The sequence below is a fragment of the Streptopelia decaocto genome (assembly GCF_964273445.1).
Source record: "Streptopelia decaocto genome assembly, chromosome: 3".
Lineage (NCBI taxonomy): Eukaryota > Metazoa > Chordata > Aves > Columbiformes > Columbidae > Streptopelia > Streptopelia decaocto.
Genome location: NC_138656.1, coordinates 9,578,080 through 9,597,785, shown reverse-complemented (window position 1 = coordinate 9,597,785; position 19,706 = coordinate 9,578,080). Strand labels below are relative to the sequence as shown.

The 19,706-nt window shown below is 44.9% G+C and overlaps 1 protein-coding gene across 4 annotated transcripts in view; it reads left to right on the top strand.

The window, feature by feature from the left end:
- SLC1A4 (solute carrier family 1 member 4) overlaps nt 1–17,946 on the top strand; it is a 43,540-nt gene extending 25,594 nt beyond the window's left edge. The window contains exons 8-10 of one of the 4 annotated variants that reach the window (XR_014183538.1): nt 1,865–3,864; nt 11,966–12,117; nt 14,101–17,946. Coding sequence is in view for 1 of the 4 variants with exons in the window: in XM_082047727.1 (XP_081903853.1) it covers nt 1,865–2,099 (235 nt within the window). In the remaining 3 variants the exon portion in view is untranslated. Of the gene's footprint in view, nt 1–1,864; nt 11,125–11,965; nt 12,118–14,100 lie in introns of those variants that run through there. The other 3 variants (XR_014183539.1, XR_014183540.1, XM_082047727.1) reach the window with 3 other exon arrangements.
- The last annotated feature ends 1,760 nt before the right edge of the window (nt 17,947–19,706 follow it).

Below are 19,706 nucleotides of genomic sequence, written 5' to 3'. Positions count from 1 at the left end.
ACCAACAGAAGCGTCACCGAGAGGTGTCATCCATTGGCAGGGAGGGACACAGAGTTTGTGGCACTCATCACAGCTGGAACATGCTGCTGGGAGTCCCAAGTTTAGTACACAGTATTATCACCTTTCCAGTCTTCTGGGAAAGATGTAAAAGGTCAAACCTTTGCTCAGCTCTTTCTCTTCTTTGCAAGAGCCATTCCCCTTCTTGAAATATCAGACATTAGCTCATTGCCCAGCTTTGTTTGGAAAGGTTTATCTCACCACTTAGCTTAGTTATGTCCTTGTTAAGGCCTAAATTTACCTTCTGTACTACCTAAATTAGATTAAGGAAAGCCTAGAAAATTTGTTTTGCTCTAGCTATTGGGGATGCAGCCACAGGTGCACGATAAATGTAAATGCCATGTGCAGATGATTTCTTATAGCTTAGATGCGCCCTGTAGAAAAGCGTGTCTCTGCTTTTCCTTGAACAAGCATCTGAGCACTCATGAATTACAGCATGATTAGAATTTAAATACTAGTGAAATAAACACAACCTGGTAATTTAAAAGCATAATCTGCTTTCAGGCCACTGGGTTGAAGCTGGGTAGTGGGCTGAAATCACTGGTCAGTGTGGGTCAAGCAATCCGAATCCCATTGTTTTTTTTTTTCCCCACTTGATGGGTTTCTGGGCAGTTCCTGGTTTAGACTGTACGTAATCCCTCTACATTGCTTTTTGGAAAGAGCAGCTTCTTTGTATAGATGATGAACTTCCACAGCAGATGTTAGGAGGCCCAAGGACAGTCTTGAATTCCGGAGGCTGGGAAAGAGGGCAACTGTATTGCCTCCTTCCCTTCCGACACCACACATGCTGTGGTGCCTATTCCTACAGCTTCATTAGAGCCATCGAACTCTTTCTTGCTGTCACCTCTTGGGGTCAGCCACCTCCAAAGAACAGGAGAGACAGGCAAAGCAGTGACTAGTCCTTTGTATCCCATTTTCCTAAGGGATTACAGTAGTAGTTGTGCATTCCAGAAGCTGTACTTGCAAGTGCTTGGAGGCAAGAGTGAAAAGCTTGCCGGTCCTTTCTCTCTGGGCTGCCTTCATTTCAAAATATGTAACATCCCTCTGTGGTCAACACTATTATTTTAGCCACGGAACTCAGCCTTGCGGTAACAAAAAGGGGAAGGAGGGAGGAAAGAGTCCCGTGTCATGTTTTAATGCCAGCCATTTAATTACCAGAGAGGACCACAGTTACAAATTGAGCACATGTTGAAGTTAGGCTGCAGAATTACTAAGAGAAGTCTCAAAAGGCATGTGGAGAATTTGTTCTTCTTTGACCCATAAACCTCCTCCATTAGACCCTGCAACATGGTAGTTTCCTTTTGCTACTAGCAAGAAATCCAGGGAACACAGTCATTTGACCTGCTTTTGGAAGGACCCCTTAAGTAGCTTGGGTTAAGGTACGAGCCTCTGTAGCTAAAAAAGAGAGCTGGGTGCTCTGAGTCACCTTTTGGATAAGCCCAAATTAAGTTCCTGCTCTGAACTCACATTTGAAAAATGCTGATCTGGGGAAGGGGGAAGGGGAAGGAGGTGGGCTGGTAGAAGAAAGATGCCTGGGAAAGAGCGGTACCATTGCTGCAACCCACTGAGAGACCAGGACCAGCTCATAGTAACACTTGGCCCCACCTTAAACCAGCTCTGGTGCACATTTTTAGTTCTGAAATGGTGATGATACTTATGTGGAAAATACCTATGGTAACAACATCTCCCTTGTCTAGCTCCACTGATGTTAGTGGATCAGCATGTGTGAATCAGCTCCCCTTATTGTGTTGTAACGCTCTTAAGCTAAAAAACTGCTGCTTTGTTTTTTGTTTCTGATCTTAACCAGGGACCGAACCACCACAGTTGTGAATGTGGAAGGGGATGCCCTAGGAGCGGGCATCCTCAATTACCTGAATGAAAAAGAAAAGAAAGAAAAAGAGCAGGATCTAAAGGAAGTCACCGTAGAAGCAGTCGCTAACAGCAAGGCTGAAGGGGAAACATCGCCTTTGGTAACCCACAAAACCCAAGACTACAACACAGCCAGTACAGCAGACCCTGAATCCAAGGAATCAGTATTGTGAACTCGACGCCGTTCGTCAACACATGTCCTAGAGGTGGACCAGGGACGTGTTAACGCATCTAGACGTTTGCAGTGCTAACGAGGGCTGGATGGCTCTTGGAAGTTTTCAGTTCCAGTCTGTTTTGAAATATGCTGGCCTGGGGAAGGGGAGGGAGGTGGGGTGGGCAGAGAAAGGGTGTTGTGAAAAAACACTCGCTTTATAATAGTATTTTGATAATTCGTATGTATACATGTATATGTGTTGCACATGTACACACATATACGTGTATGTGAAAACAATGCCATTGAGGCTTCTGGTTTAACAAGGCTTCTGTTAGTAAAGGCTCATATGGGTTGGAGATGAGGAAACAGACAAACCCAGTATGTGCTTATTGTAGGGGAAAAATTAGTAAGCTTATTGTACTGCTGTTTGAATGCAGATGCAATTTAGAAACTCCAGAGTGGCTGAAAATGTTGCTTAAATTTTGTTTCTGGTCTGGAAATACTGACCATTACAGACATGATATGAAGCAGCATTTTTCTCCCACTCCCCTTCCTCTCCCATTCTCCCCTTAAAAATGTCTAAACATGTCCTGAAAACTAGCGCTTTTTTTCCTTTTTTGTTTCGTATCTGAATTAATATATAGGGGTCCAACCCTTGTTCCATTGCCCCACCGCATTGCAGCTCATAGCAGCTTTCCTGCCTTTTGGTGAGTAACTCCCGAATTTTGGGACCAAACATAGGAGATCTTCATGCAGATCAAGGACTGGTTTTCTCCTTTCTTCTAACCAAGCTGTTAAGGAAAAAAGTCCAGAGGAAACACAAATCTTGTTAAAGTGATCCCTCTGGGGCTGAAAAAAATGTAGAGTGTGTTCCAGCCTAAATATGTCTGAAAGAGGCTTGCCTGTGACAACATCAAGAAGTTTTTCTCTTCATAAAAACATGCGTGCTCCTTTGCTAGCACGCCATGTCCTGCTTGTGTTTGTTTAGTGGGTCAGTTCAAACAAGTTAAGTCATATCCCTCTTCCAGCAAAACTGAACAGGGCAGGAAAAAAATCTGAACATACAACATGTGGGAACTGATGACAGGCAAGTCCAAGTGTTGGCTTGAAAGGGGAAGAAGGGAAGTGAGTTTATAACCTCGTGTAGCTCGGGGACCTCTCAGTGCTGGGGCAGCTCCGTACCTGTTACTGCTCAGAGTTTGGTCCTGCTATAAATGTCCTTCTATCAGTGGCTTACATTTAGTAATTCTGGGTGGTGCTGGGCCAGGGTAGTGCTTAGTGGCAACTGGCAACCTTTGCTTGAGGCTGAACCAAATGCTTCTGGATTCTGACTCCACCTTTTTTTTTTTTCCTGTACAACATACTTCCTGAATTTGCACCCCAAACCTGAGCAAAGTCTGGCAAGCTTATTGCAAAGATCCTGTTGGTTTATCCTGTTGGCTTGCCTGGGCTTGTGGTGCTTTCCCTTGGCTATTTTATCAAGATGAGTGCATATGGTCAGTCTCCACACTGTTAATTCAGTAATAATGTACATATACACTTAGCTTTGATATAAAGTAATAGTAAGTCTCCCTTTTTCTTTCTCCTCTCTTGTCTCAGAGGAAGCTATCTTGGAAAGATCTCCTGTTGCTGATGATTATGTTCATGGCACTAGGAAGAGGCAGCTCCAATTCCATAGCAGCAGCAGCCTTCATTTGCAAAGCATCCTTCCTGGTAAAAGGACACTATGAATTTTGCAAAAAGACGCTCAGAATGAGATGTGGCTACCTCTGAGGGAAAACACAGTGAGTGCGTCATTACTGGCTGTTTAATCATGTGCAGCAGGGCTATGCAAACAATCCAAGTAGGAAAGGATTAGTCAGCCTACTGAGAAACTGCAGGTGGATTTTCTTTTTAACCAGTTTATTTATAACCATGTCCATAAAATTTGGTCATTCCTTGGCTCTTCTTCAAAATGGAAGGAGACAAACACAATTCTCTAGGGACATCCTTTGCCCACTATTTATTATTTCATTTTTAGCAGATCAAGACCCACTGAAACTTTCCATTTCCTCCCATTAGAATCATCCCAGCTCCTTTCAACTCAGGAAACCAAAAGTGCACTCTGTGGCTGACAATCAAAGCCAACAAATAAGAGGTGTTTTGAAAAATGTTGGAGCTTTGAAAAAATGGTTCTGAACAAAACTACTTATTTTTTTTTTTTTAAACAAGTCTAACTATTTCTTTGAAAAATCTGAATGCATCAGAACCCCAAATACTTCGATGTTAAAGCAGTATTTGGATGTCTCAAGGAAGCTGAAAATCATGACTGTTCCTTGCGGGCTGGGTTCTGTAGCTGCATCAGACGTTTTGCTCCTCTGATGCTCTCCCTCTCCACGACACATGCAGCTGGTATCGGAGCATTAGAGCAGGCAGCACTCAAATGACAACTCCTCTGGAGCATTAGAGCACCGTTTTGGACTAGAACATGTCTCAATTTTTTTCTTCAACTCAAAGCTGTTGTTGCCCACAGGTAAAAATACTCAACTGGGCAAGCCAAAAGGCTGGGCTTCCTCGCAGGCAGCACCTTGCCGTTGCTGTACTGATCTTTCGTCCCTGTGGTGCTGCAGCCTGATTGTGCCTCATCCTTGTAGCAGCAGACTGTGGCATATTCTTTCTGACAGTAGATCCCAAGAAATGGTAAATTAAAGCAAATTACCTCAGAGTTGTCTTAGTATTTTCCAACAGCAATGCAGAAGCTCGGAGTCTTCGCTGGAGAATGACTCTCCCAGTCCCTACTGGTGGATTCCCACGCTTTGCATCAATGTGCATGTCTAGTCCCATGTAAAGCTTGTTAAAGCAGTAAGATTTAAGGAGGTCAAATCATCTCATAGCAGGAATTTAACCAAGGAAATCTAACACTCCTTCTCCTGGAACCAGGTGCCATAGGGTTTACATGAACCATGAGTATTCAGGTCTTAACCAGCCAGAAATCTGTAGTCTTACAGAAGCCCTGCTTTAGACTTACAAAGGTGCCAGTTCTTTTGTTGTTCATGCACCGCAAGAGGGATCCCATTGTTTTCTGTGGAAACAGGAACACTCTGTAACTGCTGCTTGTCAGAACATCTTCTTGGTCTTTTCTGTATCATCTGTGTCAGAAGTTACATTTCTTGTTTTTCTGTGATGTTCTCATTCCTCACGGTGGCCATGCCACATCTTCTAGGGCTCTCCACCTGGATTCACCTTTGTTTTTAAGGTACAAATGTAAAAGATCCAATATTACACTCGAACTGTAAGTCCAATGAAATAGAAGACTTGCCATTCGCTTCAGGCAGTCATGGTCTTCAGGTAAGACCACTGGGCGAAAAATGAATGGGCTGCTGAAGGTTGTGCATTTTAGGTGGTGTCCTTGACCTGCAGCACAATGTGTTACACCCGGAGCTTCCTATTTCGGGTCCCTGTGCAGCCTCACTCCAGGAAGCTACGAGCTGAGAAGGTGCTCGGTAGCGGTGCAGGTGCAGCTGGTCATACCTGCTCTGCTCTCACTCAGGCACTCCATTAATTTGGTGCCGTGTGGTACTTAACTCCAATGTCTCTTGACTGGATGTTACGTTTATGTTCTCCCAACATGACTGTAAATTGGAAACCTTTACTCAGTTGCTTTTTATTTCAAGAGGAAATAAATTCCATCTAGAAAACACTATTTTTCTTTTTGGTTTTAGTCTTTGTTTTGGAAGGTACAAATTCTCTCCTTATGAAGCAGACTACAAACAGCTCATGTCTTACCCTGTAGTACAGTGTTGCTTCTTGGGATAAAGATATGGGAATATGGAAGAGTCTGCAAGCCTTTGACGTGCGCAATCACATTTTGTCTCTGCCATTTATTCTTCAACTGTTACCTTTTTCAGTGAAGTTTCTTTAACTGTTTTAGACCAACTTTTACTTCTTCTCCAGGATTGGCTCTCCACTCCATCACTGCTTGATCTCATCCCATTTCCTGGAATGCCCTATGCTGTTTTTATGTATTGGTGGCTCAGGTATAAACGGGAGAGTGGACAAAGATCCAAGGGCTCCAACTGGTCCTTGGGAAAGTAGTTTGCATTCTGCCTTGCTCTTGTCCTTAACTCACCAGAGGTTTGTGAGACTTAGTAATTTAAAGAGTTGCTCTGAGAGCATGGAGCAGTATATGTCTCTCATCCTGAGAAAGGTGCTTGTTTTGCACTGGGAGATGTGGCTATGGGTGCCTGAAAAACTATGGAGAGCCATGGAGGGTGCCAGCACTTGGCTGCTGTTAGGATATTTTCGGTAAAGACCCATTATTCCCAGGAACTGAGCTTTAGCTGAGTCTGGTGTGTTGGTAATTGCACTACAAGATTCAGTAATTGCAAAGAGCTTTAGACTCTTCTGGAGATGTCTCTTGCAATCAGGATAGCTTTTGTGTTGAAAACAGACTAGGGCCAAACCCAGGGTTTCCCCTGCAGTGATGTGACAAACAGGGCTGTGTCCTTTGGACACAACAGAACTGTGGAGCCAGCCAAAGTACCAAATCAGTTGGTTAAACAACCTCTGCTTTGTTTTTTTCTGAGCAGCCCTGTTACTGCCTGAAGGGGCAATGCCCTGAGCTGGAGGTGGTGAGAGGTTGGAGGGACAGTAAGAGGGGCAAGAAGGTTTCCTGTGTGCTTGCTCTGTTCCTATACTCTTCCCTGGACATTTACTGTGGCTGGTGCCGGAGATGGACATGACCCAGTGTCACTGTTCTTAGCCTCATCCTCCTGTGGTTCCTCTATATTTTACAGCAGAAATAATGAAAACTGAGGTGTTTACGCAGTTCCTCTTTCAGTCAAGTCAGGGGCCCTGGTATCTGTGTGACTGACCACCCTGCCATCTGTTGCAGGTTATGTCCTCAAGATCTGGCCAGAAGTACAAAACCACCACTTCTTTCTGTGAAGATCTGCAGTGCTGGTCAACAATCCAGGCTGAATCTTCACTGTGGTCTTCTGTTAGCACAGCACATTTCTGCAGCCATTGGAAAGCATCTTCCTATTGGAAATCATCTTTTTTTTTCCCTGACCCTCCCACAGGCAGTGAGCAATGGACGTCAGGTAGAAAGTCAAAGGACCAGAAGCCAAATTCCTACCAAAGGAAAAAATGTCACATGTTCATTGATTTTCATTGGGCCATGGTAGTTCATGCTCATTTTCAGACCTGCCTGTAATAACTGATCCTGTGACTGATGAATGGCACAGATTTAGGCAGGTCACATAAATCCTCTGCTTGTGCTGCTTTTTCTGTAAATTAAGTTTACAGATACTTATCTCTCTCACATGCAATAGTGTGGAGGATAACAAGCTGCAATTTTGGGAAAGGACTCTTAAGACACAGCACTAAATCTTAAAAAATAATGAACTTTAAAAAAATCTGAAAGGAATCAAATAATTAACGTATGCATCATAAAGTCAGAGTTTCTTTGTTTCTGCCCAGTTTCAATTGAAGAAAGAGCTTTTCAACTAAAAAGGCAAGTTGCCTCAGCAATATGGGCGAAAAGGTGGAGAAAAATAAGGAGGGTTGCAGGGGGAGCATCACAGAGGACAGGGTAAGCAAGTGCATAAAGATGCTAAAAAAAAAGGCAGCATATTTTCCTTGACATTTTGATACAGATAGCATCAAAAAGACTGCAGGCGTTTTTCCAGCGTGTAGCAGAGACAATGCAAATCCCTGCCTACTGACTGGCCAGGATTTGCAGGGGGAGGCAGACGCTGAGCGCTGATGATCCTGAAGCGCATCGTTCGCTGAGCAATGCGGAAGCATGGAGCACACCAGCCTGGGGCTCCGATAAGCTGCTGCTGGCTGCTCGCCACGGGCGCTGGAAAATAACGGTACAGTTCTGGATTGGGGATTGACCCACATTCCTCCTTGCAGGATAGCTGGGACAAATGCCCCTCAGATAAATGTGTGGTGGCCATTATTCTCCAAGGACAAAGAAGACCTTGTTATCTATGCAAGCATATTCATATTCATTTGCTGCTTTGGCTTCAGGGAGGAGTGAAAAGGGTTTGACAAATGATCTGAAACTTTTTCTAGACATAGGGCAACATGTTAAGACAGTTGCCACAGAATATTTTAAGTCTGACAAGAAGTGATCGAGAGCCTTATTTGGCTCCCGTAGTTCTCTCTCCTCACATCTGAACACCAGCTTAGGAAGTTAACATTAACACAGTATTCATTCTCTGCATGGGGTCTTCACAGGCATTTGTGACCAGCAGGCACCATTTCACAGCTACAAAAGTGAACACATGCAGAAAAAGCTGAAAGAACGCTTTCTGGAGTCACGTGAAGAATCATCATGCAAGCTGGGAGCCGACCTCGAATCTTAAAGCCAAGTTCGTTGTTAGCTAACAACTATCACCTCCCTTAAAAAATTAACATCTGGGGGTTTATAAATATATTTTAGTATTGATACTATAGTATTAATAGCATGTCAGTGCAGCTTCATCACTTTTCTTTTTGGAGAGATGGAAGTGGAGAAGTAGAAGAATTGTCTTCCCTCCAGGGTGGATTTTTTTTAATAGAAAAGGAGGGAGAAAGTCTTCTTTTCATTGAAGACTTCACAGTGTGGTTACTGATCTGCTGACACTGAGATAGAATTTGATTTATCATCCTCAGTGGCTATGAAATCTCATTTCTGTTAACCACTGATCTTGGTGCCAGCAAGAGGTGAGGACTGTGGATGCTTCAGCAGGCCAGCTGCTTTTACTTGAGGTCCTGCTCAAGGAAACATTTATACTTGTCTTTCCCGAGGCCAGAGATGCTGACTGCAAGGCAGGCAGTCGTACGTGCAGGAAACAGCACGAGGAGATGGATTTTGTAGTATTGCAACCCTGTAGTATTGCAAAGTTAACAGTGTGGTTTTAAGCGACAGCAACCAAGAAATTTGGTATTAGATATTCCTTAGGACAACTTTCTCTTGCTCCTTCTGGTAACAATGTCAGGAGAGTAATATGCTTCTTTTGCAAGGATGTAGTTAGTAGCTGAAGCTGTGCTGCATACGGCATGTTGGTGCTACTCAAGTTAGTTGCAGTTACATGTTGCAGAAAGAAATTACCAAGGGAAGTCTTCTCTGAAGGGAATTGTTTCCACATGCCTCAATCCCCCAGGATTACATTCCCACAGAAAGAATTGTGCTTAACCACAAAAATACCCCAAATATTAACTGGTTTGGATTGTAGCTTTTTTCAGAAGCAGAAGGAATGCCACAAAATGGACAAGCCTGGGCCTTTGCTGGTGTGCATTAATGTAATTGCCTGAGCTTTCAATAGCCTGTGGACTTCTGGTGGAGATGATACCTCCTTAGCAGCATCGGGGCTTGATCTGGTCCTCTTAGGAAGATCATGTTCAGTAAAGCAGCAGTAAGGGTATATTTTTAAAACTTGGTGGCTGTAACTAGAGGCATTTCAGATGCTCACAGATGCTCCACAAGAAAAATATGTTTGCTAGATGGTCTGTGATGATGCAGAAGCAAGGCTTCCTCATTTTTTGATCAGTTTTATCTTCTCTGGATCCCTCTTGCAGATTCTGCTGTGGTCCTTGGAGTCTGCCCAGACTCCAGCAGGACCAAGCTCCTATGGTACATAGATTAAACTTTAAGATATTCTAGTGCCGTGTGAGGACATAGACTGTCTCCCATCCTATTATGAGGGGATGAAGATGTAGCTTCAGTTTTGGAGGAGGGAGCTGGGCTGAAGAAAACCCTATTTCATTAAGGCAATACCTTAGTGACATTTTATGCTTAATAAGTCAAATAATTGTGACCATGGTAGTACAGCTCTGGCTGCCTCCCTGCTCCACCCTGAGGACCAGGGTGGAGGTAATGTGTTTGCCATCCCCGAATGTTGCAGTCTTTTAAGAATATGATCATATGTAGACTTTCTCTGTCACTATCCTGGCCACGCTTTTGTAAGGTCACCCCCAAAGCACATGGTACACGGCATGGAGAGCATGTGTAGCGCTACAAAGAGCTGAGCGTACCTCTGCTAATGGGAGATGAGCCTCTTTTTCTGAGCTGCTTCTTGATTATAGCAAACTGAGACTGACTCACTCATCACTTTGTCAGTTTTCAATTAGATTTTTATTAATCCCTCTAGATTTCAGGGACAGCAGGACCACCCCAACGGCACGAGGAGTCTCTGCAGCAGAGGTACACAATCTGCCTTATTATCCTTAAAGGTGCCTTGTCCTGGTTCCCTTCAGGACAAATTCCAATATGCTGTTTGGTTTTTTAATATAACTATGCACCAAAGGTGAGAGATTCCATTATCCCTGGAAACAGGAGGGAGAACATGATGTCCTGGTGTGGGGCAGGGAAAGTGACTTTCTTTTCATTATCCTGTAAGCTCTCTGTCAGCAATCCTGCCTCTGATGTGTGTCTGCCTGTGTGTGTGCTTTTGTTTCTACATGAACACAAACTGCTCTAATTAGGAGGGAAGATTCTTGTATTTTTATACGCTAAGCCATTTGATGAATTATTTTAATAAAATGACAGAGAGATGAACTCTGAAATTCACTGCCATCTGCTCCAGTACAATCCGGTATCACTGACAGAAAGGTATCTGCCTTCAGATAAAACCTAATGCTTAGAGTAACCACTCCATTGAGTAAGTACTTGTGCTATGTGGGTGTGTTGATGCTTACGAACATCTGTAACCGTTACTTTTTTAAAGCTATGGATTTGATTCATTTGACTCTGTATCAGCCTTTTTATTATCTACCGAGAACAGATGTACGTACACATGTACAAAAAAAGACCATATTGCTTTGTCTATGGGTGTGTGACCCTGAGATAGATATTACAGATGTTTACTGTGTTGCTGTGCACCCTTTGGCGTAAAAACTGTCCCTGCCTGCCCAGCGGGAGCACGGTCCTGTGGCTTGGGCTGAGATGGTTTGTTGTATTTGCAGGGTGACACAATAGAACACTCCCAGTCTTCTTCCTGTCTCTCATGGAAATGTATATTTGTTCTCTCTTTGTGTAGCTTCTCAGTCTGAAATAAAATTTGCCCCGAATAGAATTCACGTTTCCATCTTTGTTTGGAGAAGACCCAGCCTTTTAGCTGGGTCAGCCTTGCTGGGACAGCTGGCAAACTCTCTGCGACTCCTTTGAAAATGCCCCTCAATGAGAATTGTGTAACTTGGTATTTGGGCACGCGTGCCCAGATCATGCCCTTTGCTGGCATGCCGCTGTCACTGATTATTGACATATCACTCCATTTAACGCCTTCCCTGGAGCCCAGGGCAAGCCTGCGCAGGGCAGTGTTTCCCCAGGCCCTCTGCACAGGTGCTCAGCTCTGCGGGGTAGGTGTTTTTTGTCAATGTGTGCCACAGCAGAGTACAAGGGCTGACAGACCGACCTGCTGCCTGTTCTGCCAAGCAGACAGACTTCATTCGCTGGAGAAGGATTGAGGAGCAGGAGAAATCATCTAGCAAATCCTTTGCCATAGGCAACTGGAGGGGTAAGTCGAGGGTAATTTTGCACTGGACACACACAGTCTGAGCAGTGTGATGGTCCCCGGGTTTGCTATTGCAGTGGTTTTGATATCATTTTTGCATTAAAAACTCATATGTCTTCAAGGGGTAGATATTCACCTGAGATGCAGAATATTACAAATCCTCAAAAAAAATCTATGAAAGTGTAGTCTGGTTAGTTTCAAGCATTACATTCTGTTCCCAGAACTAATAAACAAAAGCTCCAGAAGAGATAAGTATAATTTGAAGGACCTGCACATGTATGATTTACAAATTGTTACTGGTACTTTTGTCTTGGCATGCAGATTTTACAAAACCATCAATGTGTTGGTTTGCCAAAAAGCCTCCCTGACCCCCTGGTTGTTTCTTTGTCTTCTCACTTCCCAGCTGAAACCCCGAGGAGATGCCTGGAGGAGTGTTAGACCAGTGAGCTAAGAGAGAAGCCCTCTTGAGCCTCAGCCCCTCGCCATTCAGATGTCAGCTTTGGATACAGAGATGGCAGCTGCCTAAAACAAGCAGGTTTTCTGAAACCTTCAGAGGTAAGTGGTGGTTGTCAGAGCTGTAGTGCCTCGCCATTTGAAACACATGAAGAGACCCATGGAAAAACATGGAATGAGTGCTTGTCTTTAATGAGAACCAAGTCAAGCCTTAGACTGAGTCCCAGCTGACTCAAGCAAGACATTATTAGAGCTTGCTATGCATTATTATTAATGCCAACCAAAACAGATAAAAGTTTCTTGTGATCTTTCAAGAAAGAGAAAAAAGTTGGAAGAAGTTCTAATTAAAGTTCAATGACTTTATTTTGTTTTTTTACCACCACCTACTGGTCTAGCCTCATGCTTTCCAATTTCTTAATAATTTCATCTTTTTTTTAAGAGGAAAAGAATTCTTTCTAAAAAGCTCTGGACAGGTGACACACATTTGTCTAGTTCAAATGAAAAAAAGTATTTAAAAATAAATTTATAACAAAACCCGCTGCTATTGTCTTAGCTTAATATTTGCAGAAGAAATCCAGTTATGGCCAAGGAGCAGATTAGGTTTTTTTTAAATACTTAGTTTGTCTGATTATAGGGAAGTGGTTTCTGAGTTAGTTAAACCGGTGACAACACCATTTCGTTCTGCTGTGAAATTAATGGTTTCAGCCAAACAGGTTGTGTGGTACAGCTGCACTAACAGGTCATCTTCCAAATATGTAGATTGACATTAACTTGTTGAAAATCAAATCTCTGCCCTCTTCCCATTATGAGCACTCAAGAGGATGTACAAGCATGTTTTACCTCTCGAGATTCTCGTGAACTGCCATGTGCATGAAAATAGCTTGGTGAGCTGACTTGCTGTTCTTGCAGGTTCTTGCGTCTTGGATGTCAGAGTCGAGCCATCATGCTACAGAAGATACCTGTGGTTCTAGACTGGGCTAACAGAGCTGGAATTTATTTCCACATCTTGAAAGTTACCCTCATGATCGTAAGGGCTGGGTTTGGCAAAATATATGCCAGGGACCAGGCATGTTATTAATATAAAAACTGGCTCTGAAACGTAGGACCAGAGATGCAGTGCAAAGCCACTCCACAGGCTTGGGTAACAGGACTTCACCCTCTCCGCAGGATAGTGATCAGCAATGTGATGTAAATTACTGTAATTACTGTGTCACTAAAACATGTACACAATCAGGCAGATCTGGATTCTCTTCATCATAGTGTGCTGCAGTGTCATTAGGTGGCGATGCCTACAGCTACTAGAGTTTGAGGGAGGCAACTCGAATCCTGCCAAGGGAGTAAGTTCCAACCAACAGCAACAGAGTCATTACGATTAAACTTCCCTGGTACTGCATCGTTAATTGGCTTGAGTAATTTGACTCATTGAGCATCCAGAAGGCACTGGGCTTTGTCCTGTTAGCCGTATCATTGTTGTGGAGCTAGGAAACCAGTGTAGCCAAACTCTGTATAGATCTTACAGTAGGAGATTATGGTGTTTATTTACATTTTCAGCAGATTTTACCCACGTTTGTTCTCTTATAGATTTCATTCACTCATACTCCCATGCAATGAGACATGGTTGTTCAAGTGGTGTGGCCCTGATCATTTGCATGCAACACGCACAAAAAGGGATGATGACTGTGAAATCTTCACTAAACCTCCCATTTGGGGAGAATTCGTTAATAATCTTCCAGAATCATTACTTTTTTTCTTTTTTTGGTGGTGCTTTGCTGCAGTCTCCCTCTCTTCCTGCAAGGCTGCCAGGGGAAGGAATGGGAGTTGTGATACGCTGCCATCCTCCCATTATCAGAGAGGAGAGTCTATGTGCTATGTCTTACTGGTGTGCAGACCTTCTGGGCTTCACAACAACAACAACATAGTCCTATCATTTTTTTTCTGGAAATGGAATAATTTGTTTTGAATACAAGCCATTCTTAGCCCTCCCTGCTCTGCTATTTCTCCTGATGCTTATATATACAGATTTTCATCCATACCAATTCCAGTATTTGTTTTACAAATCTCTGTGCTGACACCTGGTTCTTGCAGATCCCAGCTCCAGTTTTGAAGAGCCCTTCAGTTCTGCTCAGGACAACATACAAACAACGAAGGGCCAAGACATTCCAGCAATTAGAATGAAAAGAAATTCCTCACATTCCCCACTGATGCAGCAGTAAAACCTCACATTTAGAAAGTAAAATTAATTCAAATTATCCATTGCCCATTGTAATTCAACTTGATCAAAAGCTGCCACTACCTCTTGACCAGCCGGCTCTTACTTGTTTCACAGCAACGTTGTCACCTTCGTCCAGAAGAGGAAAGGCAAAGCATCTGGACCACACTGACTCCATCCCATTCATACCCCTCTGCACCTGGGCCTGGTTATTTGCCAGGAAGTTGCTTTGGGAAAATGTGGAAAGGTGAAACACCTGCCTTTGTGGCTGGGCCTCCTCTTCGTGGCTGTCCAGCCAGGCTGTTCGTGGTGTGATGGGTACATCGTGTGGCCAGAAAGAAGAAGTGCAATTTCTGGTTGACCTTTTTCTTGGGCTAAGTCCTGCCACTCTGTCCAGCTGAGCAACCAAGTGGTAAAGAACTGGAATTGCCCAGCTGCTGGCACTGGGGTTCGTTGCTCTGCACTTCCATGTTGACACTAAAATAGATGACACTCTGGTTTTCCCTCTGGTCTTCATGAATCCTGCCTTACATGCTTCATTTGTCAGCTGCCTTGGGTGTGCTTAATTAAGTAATATTTTCAGGTCCTTCTGCAAAATCAGGAAGAAAAAGAAGCAGATACCTTTTTTAGAAAATATTTAGTAATTGTGCAGTAGTAGCTATGATGATCTAGAAGAACGAGGGAAAGCTTGTATGCTTTCTATGAATCTTCTCATTACTTTACAAAGAAGCTTAAGCAACATGGCTGAGTTTGAACCTGCTTATTTAGACATTACTCGAGTGACTGTCTAGCTGAATAACTGGATTCCTCAGGGGCCTGCCATACGTCCAGAACCATTAGTAGCTGATTAGTGACACAAATGTTGGGACAGAGAAAATCCGCAGGTCCCACCTGGAGGAGAAGGTCTGGGAACACGGAAAACCACAGGGCTGAAACTCATAGCAACATCAGAAAAATTGAAAGACGGCCTGGGAAACAGAGGCTGCAAGGAGTTAATCTAGATGAGAGTAATTAACTGCACCAGCATTGGTGGGAAATGGCAGGTTAAGGAGCAGGATGAGGAGCAGGATGAGGAAGTTACGGGCAGTCGGAAGCATGAGTCAGTGCCTGTGCTGTGAGTAGGGCAGATGCTACACCAGGGTGTGGAAACAGGAACGCATCCTGGACTACCACATGGGTTCTGCCTCATCACAGCCAACCCCACACTGGAGTTTTGGTGTTGAGCTTCAAAGAAACGTGGCCCAAAGAGTGAGAATCAAGAGGAGAACAAGGAGAACAGTCCAAGATATGGAAATCCTGAGCTCTGGGGAAAAGAAAACGGTTGTTAGCCTCACAAAGACAAGGACCTCTCCCTGTAAACACCTTTCAGAGAGGGGTTAGGTGGAGAGAGCACACAACGAGAAGAGTCCTGAGCAGTTTGTACAAAGACAGCTCCTGCCCAGAACCATGGGTGGGAGAGCTTGCCAGCCAGACTGTCCTCAAGGAGCGAGGAACGTGGTGCTGTCGGGTTGCTACATAGGTATTTTATAAATCAGTGCCTAAGCAATTTTAACACAGGAGAGGAATAATGTCAATCACTTCAATGTAGCCAACAGAAGCAAAAGGCTTGTGGCAGCTCCTTCCCACCTTGATGGTAACTTAACCTTGGAAGATAGGCAATTGTACTAATGGGTTATATGTAATATTAACTCTCTGTCTGTCTGAGGCACAGCATCAGAAATAGAATAATTGTCCAAACTCAGGCAAGTCCTCCCCACAGATAATGCCATACTACTGGCCAAAAGATGGCAAAGTGATTGCAACCAATCTTTCTTGTCTCTGCAAAACTCTATGAATATTGCTAGCAATGCTCTGGGGACAAATAGGTCAGGCCCAAGCCCTGCGTTTGCTGACATCTCATCCATTCCAAACATTTGCCTTCTGAGACTGAAATTTGATGCTGAAGATAGTGCAGATGCTATGCAGGAGCATGTGGTGCACATGCAGGCTTCAGGTTTCGTCGCGGAGTGTTAACTGTCCGGCTTGTGGCGTGAGACCATTCAAGGTAGAAAGAAATTACAAATTGATGTACTGAAAACTCTGGATAACAGTCCAGCATCAGTTACAGACATATTAAAACTCTAGATATATACAGCTGCTTCACCTGATGGATCTGTTTCTGTACAAAAATATGGATATTCCCTCCAAGGAGGTAGAAGTTTTTTAAGAAAATTGAGTCTTCCTGTCCCAGCTTCTCATATACTAGAATACACTGCTTTCTAATCTGAACATGGTAAGCAAGCTGTACTTCAGGTCATAAACATGGGGATTATTGCTGAAGTGCTGTCATCCACACATTGGGCGAAATCATTTGTTTCTGCTGGAGAACCTTCTTGCTGAAAAACACACAACTGAAATAATTCTGAGGTCTCAAATCAGCAAGAAAATATGCATATTAGTCTTTGCCAGCCTTGAGTGATCTTGAGTGGGAGCCTGGCTGGATTTGACCCTATATTATAAATAGAATTAATTAGTTTCTTTTCAGCAAAGTTCCTAACAAAGAAGGCCAGGTGTCAGCGGAAGAAAATCAGTATAGTTTCCTTCCAGTTTTAAAATAATCTCTCCTTTAGGTCACCAATTTGTTCCCCACCTTGTTTATTGACGCCCTCTCAGCGCGAGCCCAAGAAGAAGGGAACGATTTTTTCGGCGCTCTGGCTGTTCTCGTAGACATCCTGGCACTCGTTTGATCAGAGGCGGAACAGGACACGAACCTTTCCTGCCGGGGCTGAGACCGCAGCCGAGTGCTATTCAGCCCCGAGAACAATGTCTGGCAGCTCGCGAGTAATTTAAACCAGCTAAAAACAGCCGAGCCTGGGTATGAATCATGACCCATCCGTGTTTGCTTCAGCCTCTCGACTCGCCTGAAATCAGCACGGCCTCTACTGGCAAGCAACCAGCTCCCTGGAGAATAAGCAATAAACAACATTTTAAAGGACTTTTCTTCCACAAGGGCTTTGCCTGTGTGAATTCCAACAAAAAGCCGACTCCCAAAAGCGTGTATCTGAGGCAGGGGGATGTGCAGCCCTCCGGAAGACCTCCTGTAACATTCATCAAAGAAACCCCAAATATAGAAATATTACACAGGAACAGAGATGATGTGGGCTTTTTTCGTGGCTGAGAGTCCTGAGAGCCCCGTACCATTATACTATGGCGTTACAGCTCTGCTTTTTGAAGTAGCCCTGGAAAAAATGCTCCTACTCTGTTTCTCTAGAGAGGAAAAGCAAGATCCTCCAGGATAGTAAATGGGGCCAATTCCATCGAGGTCAGTAGAATAAACTCAGTTCATAGCAGCTGGGAATCTGAACATAATACATGGGGCGGCAGAGCTGGATCACGCTGTGGGGCTGAGGGGTGGGGGTGACGGACCGAAGCACCAGCTGATGACTCGAGATACCTGGTTTTTGCCCCTCACCCTGCCACTAGCCCGCTGAGAGAACCCGAGTCGTCTCTTTGGTCCTTCATGGCTGGTGGCAATGCCGTTCATAAAGTGCTTTACCATGTAACTGACTTCTAGGAAATCTCAATGTTATCTAAGAAATCAAGCTCCAGGAGCAGATGATGCAGACAAAAAACAGAACCAGCCTATGGACAAGAACAAGGAGAAAGGTTTGTATTTTCTATAGGGTGTGGGCACATGCCGGGATCTGGCTGCTCCACCCACCGAAGAAGGGTCTGGCCAGGTACTACTACCTAGAGCAGCCTCCTTCAAAGCATGGCATGAGGATCTACCCAAAAAGCTGCCCAAAGGGCAGGGCACCGCTGGGTCCCACCGCCGGCCCCTGGACACGGTCGCAGCCTGGTCCCGAAACAAACCCCGCTCTGTGACGGGGGGGGAAGGTCTTGCATGGGGCCCTTCTGTGGCTGAGGGTGTTGACCCAAAACCAGGGTTCACAGAATGTCAGGGATTGGAAGGGACCTCGAAAGCTCATCCAGTCCAATCCCCCTGCCAGAGCAGGAACACCCAGATGAGGTTACACGGGAAGGCGTCCAGGCTGGTTTGAATGTCTCCAGAGAAGGAGACTCCACAACTCCCCTGGGCAGCCTGGTCCAGTGTCTGTCATCCTCACTATGAAGAAGTTTCTTCTCAAATTTAAATGGAACCTCCTCTGTTCCAGTTTGTACCCATCACCCCTTGTCCTACCATTGGTTGTCACTGAGAAGAGCCTGGCTCCATCCTTGTGACACTCACCCTTTACATATTTATAAATATTAATGAGGTCACCCCTCAGTCCCCTCCAAGCTCAAGAGCCCCAGCTCCCTCAGCCTTTCCTCATAGGGGAGATGCTCCACTCCCTTCATCATCTTTGTTGCCCTGCGCTGGACTCTCTCCAGCAGTTCCCTGCCCTGCTGGAACTGAGGGGCCCAGAACTGGACACAATATTCCGGATGCGGTCTCAATTCTTTCCCTGATGTTCCCCAGTTCCTGGTGTTCCCTCAGTGTTCCTGGTGTCCCTCAGTGTTCCTGGTGTCCCTCAGTTCTTTCCCTGGTGTGCATGCAAATGGGCCAAATTTACACACAGAGATGAGATTTTCTTTATTACAGAGCTGTACGAGTCTGGATGCTGGAGTAAAGCCAGCACACCAGGGACAAAAGAACAGCCATTATATACAAAATCTTACCACTACTCAGGGCAGTCCTAAAGAGCTGGTTACACATTTGCATATTGGTTACATAATCATTTTAGTGTATAACGAGCAACCTTCAGCTAAAGGACACTTTAGCCAGCAATCTCAACATTTGTGTTGGAACAAGAATCGTGCAGGCTTAGAATGTCAAAAGCTCCAAGGTGAATAGACTCTGTAGTTTCTGATTAGGTGTTCTGCAAGTCACGCTTTGTTAGAGGAGCAGACTGACCTAAAACTGAGAGGATTTACGGATCTTTAGGTTAGCAATTGCTGGCAGGATTAATTCTTTTAAGTGGCGATGAGTCCAAGGGGGATTTGCGTTGTGCATGTAGGATGCTCAAACCCATTTGCCATTACAGCCGCAGCCACTGCTCATGCAGTAACATTTTTTAGATGGCTGTGCAGCCCATAAACAGCCGGTAACCCCCGGGGGGGCGCGGAGCCTGTGACTGCACAGCTTAACCCCGGGAAGCTCAATACACGGGATAGAAGGAAAAGTTGCAACAAACTCAAGGGCGCTGGAGGTGACGCTGCTTCAGCGGGCCCGGGGGGCTCCGCAAGCGCTCGGTGGCGGGCGGATGATTCGCTCCACCTCGTCCCCAGCCATGCGGCGGGACCGGGACTGAGACCGGGACTGGGACCGGGACTGGGACTGGGAGCGGGGTCCGGATCGGGGCGGCCGCTCCCCGCCCAGCGCTGCAGGGGGAGGCAGGGTCGCGGGGCGGAGCCTAGCGCCAGGCTCCACTCTTATTGGCTATCGGGCCGCAGGGTGCCCCTGGTGACGTGGCGACCCCCGCTCCCATTGGCTGGGACGCGG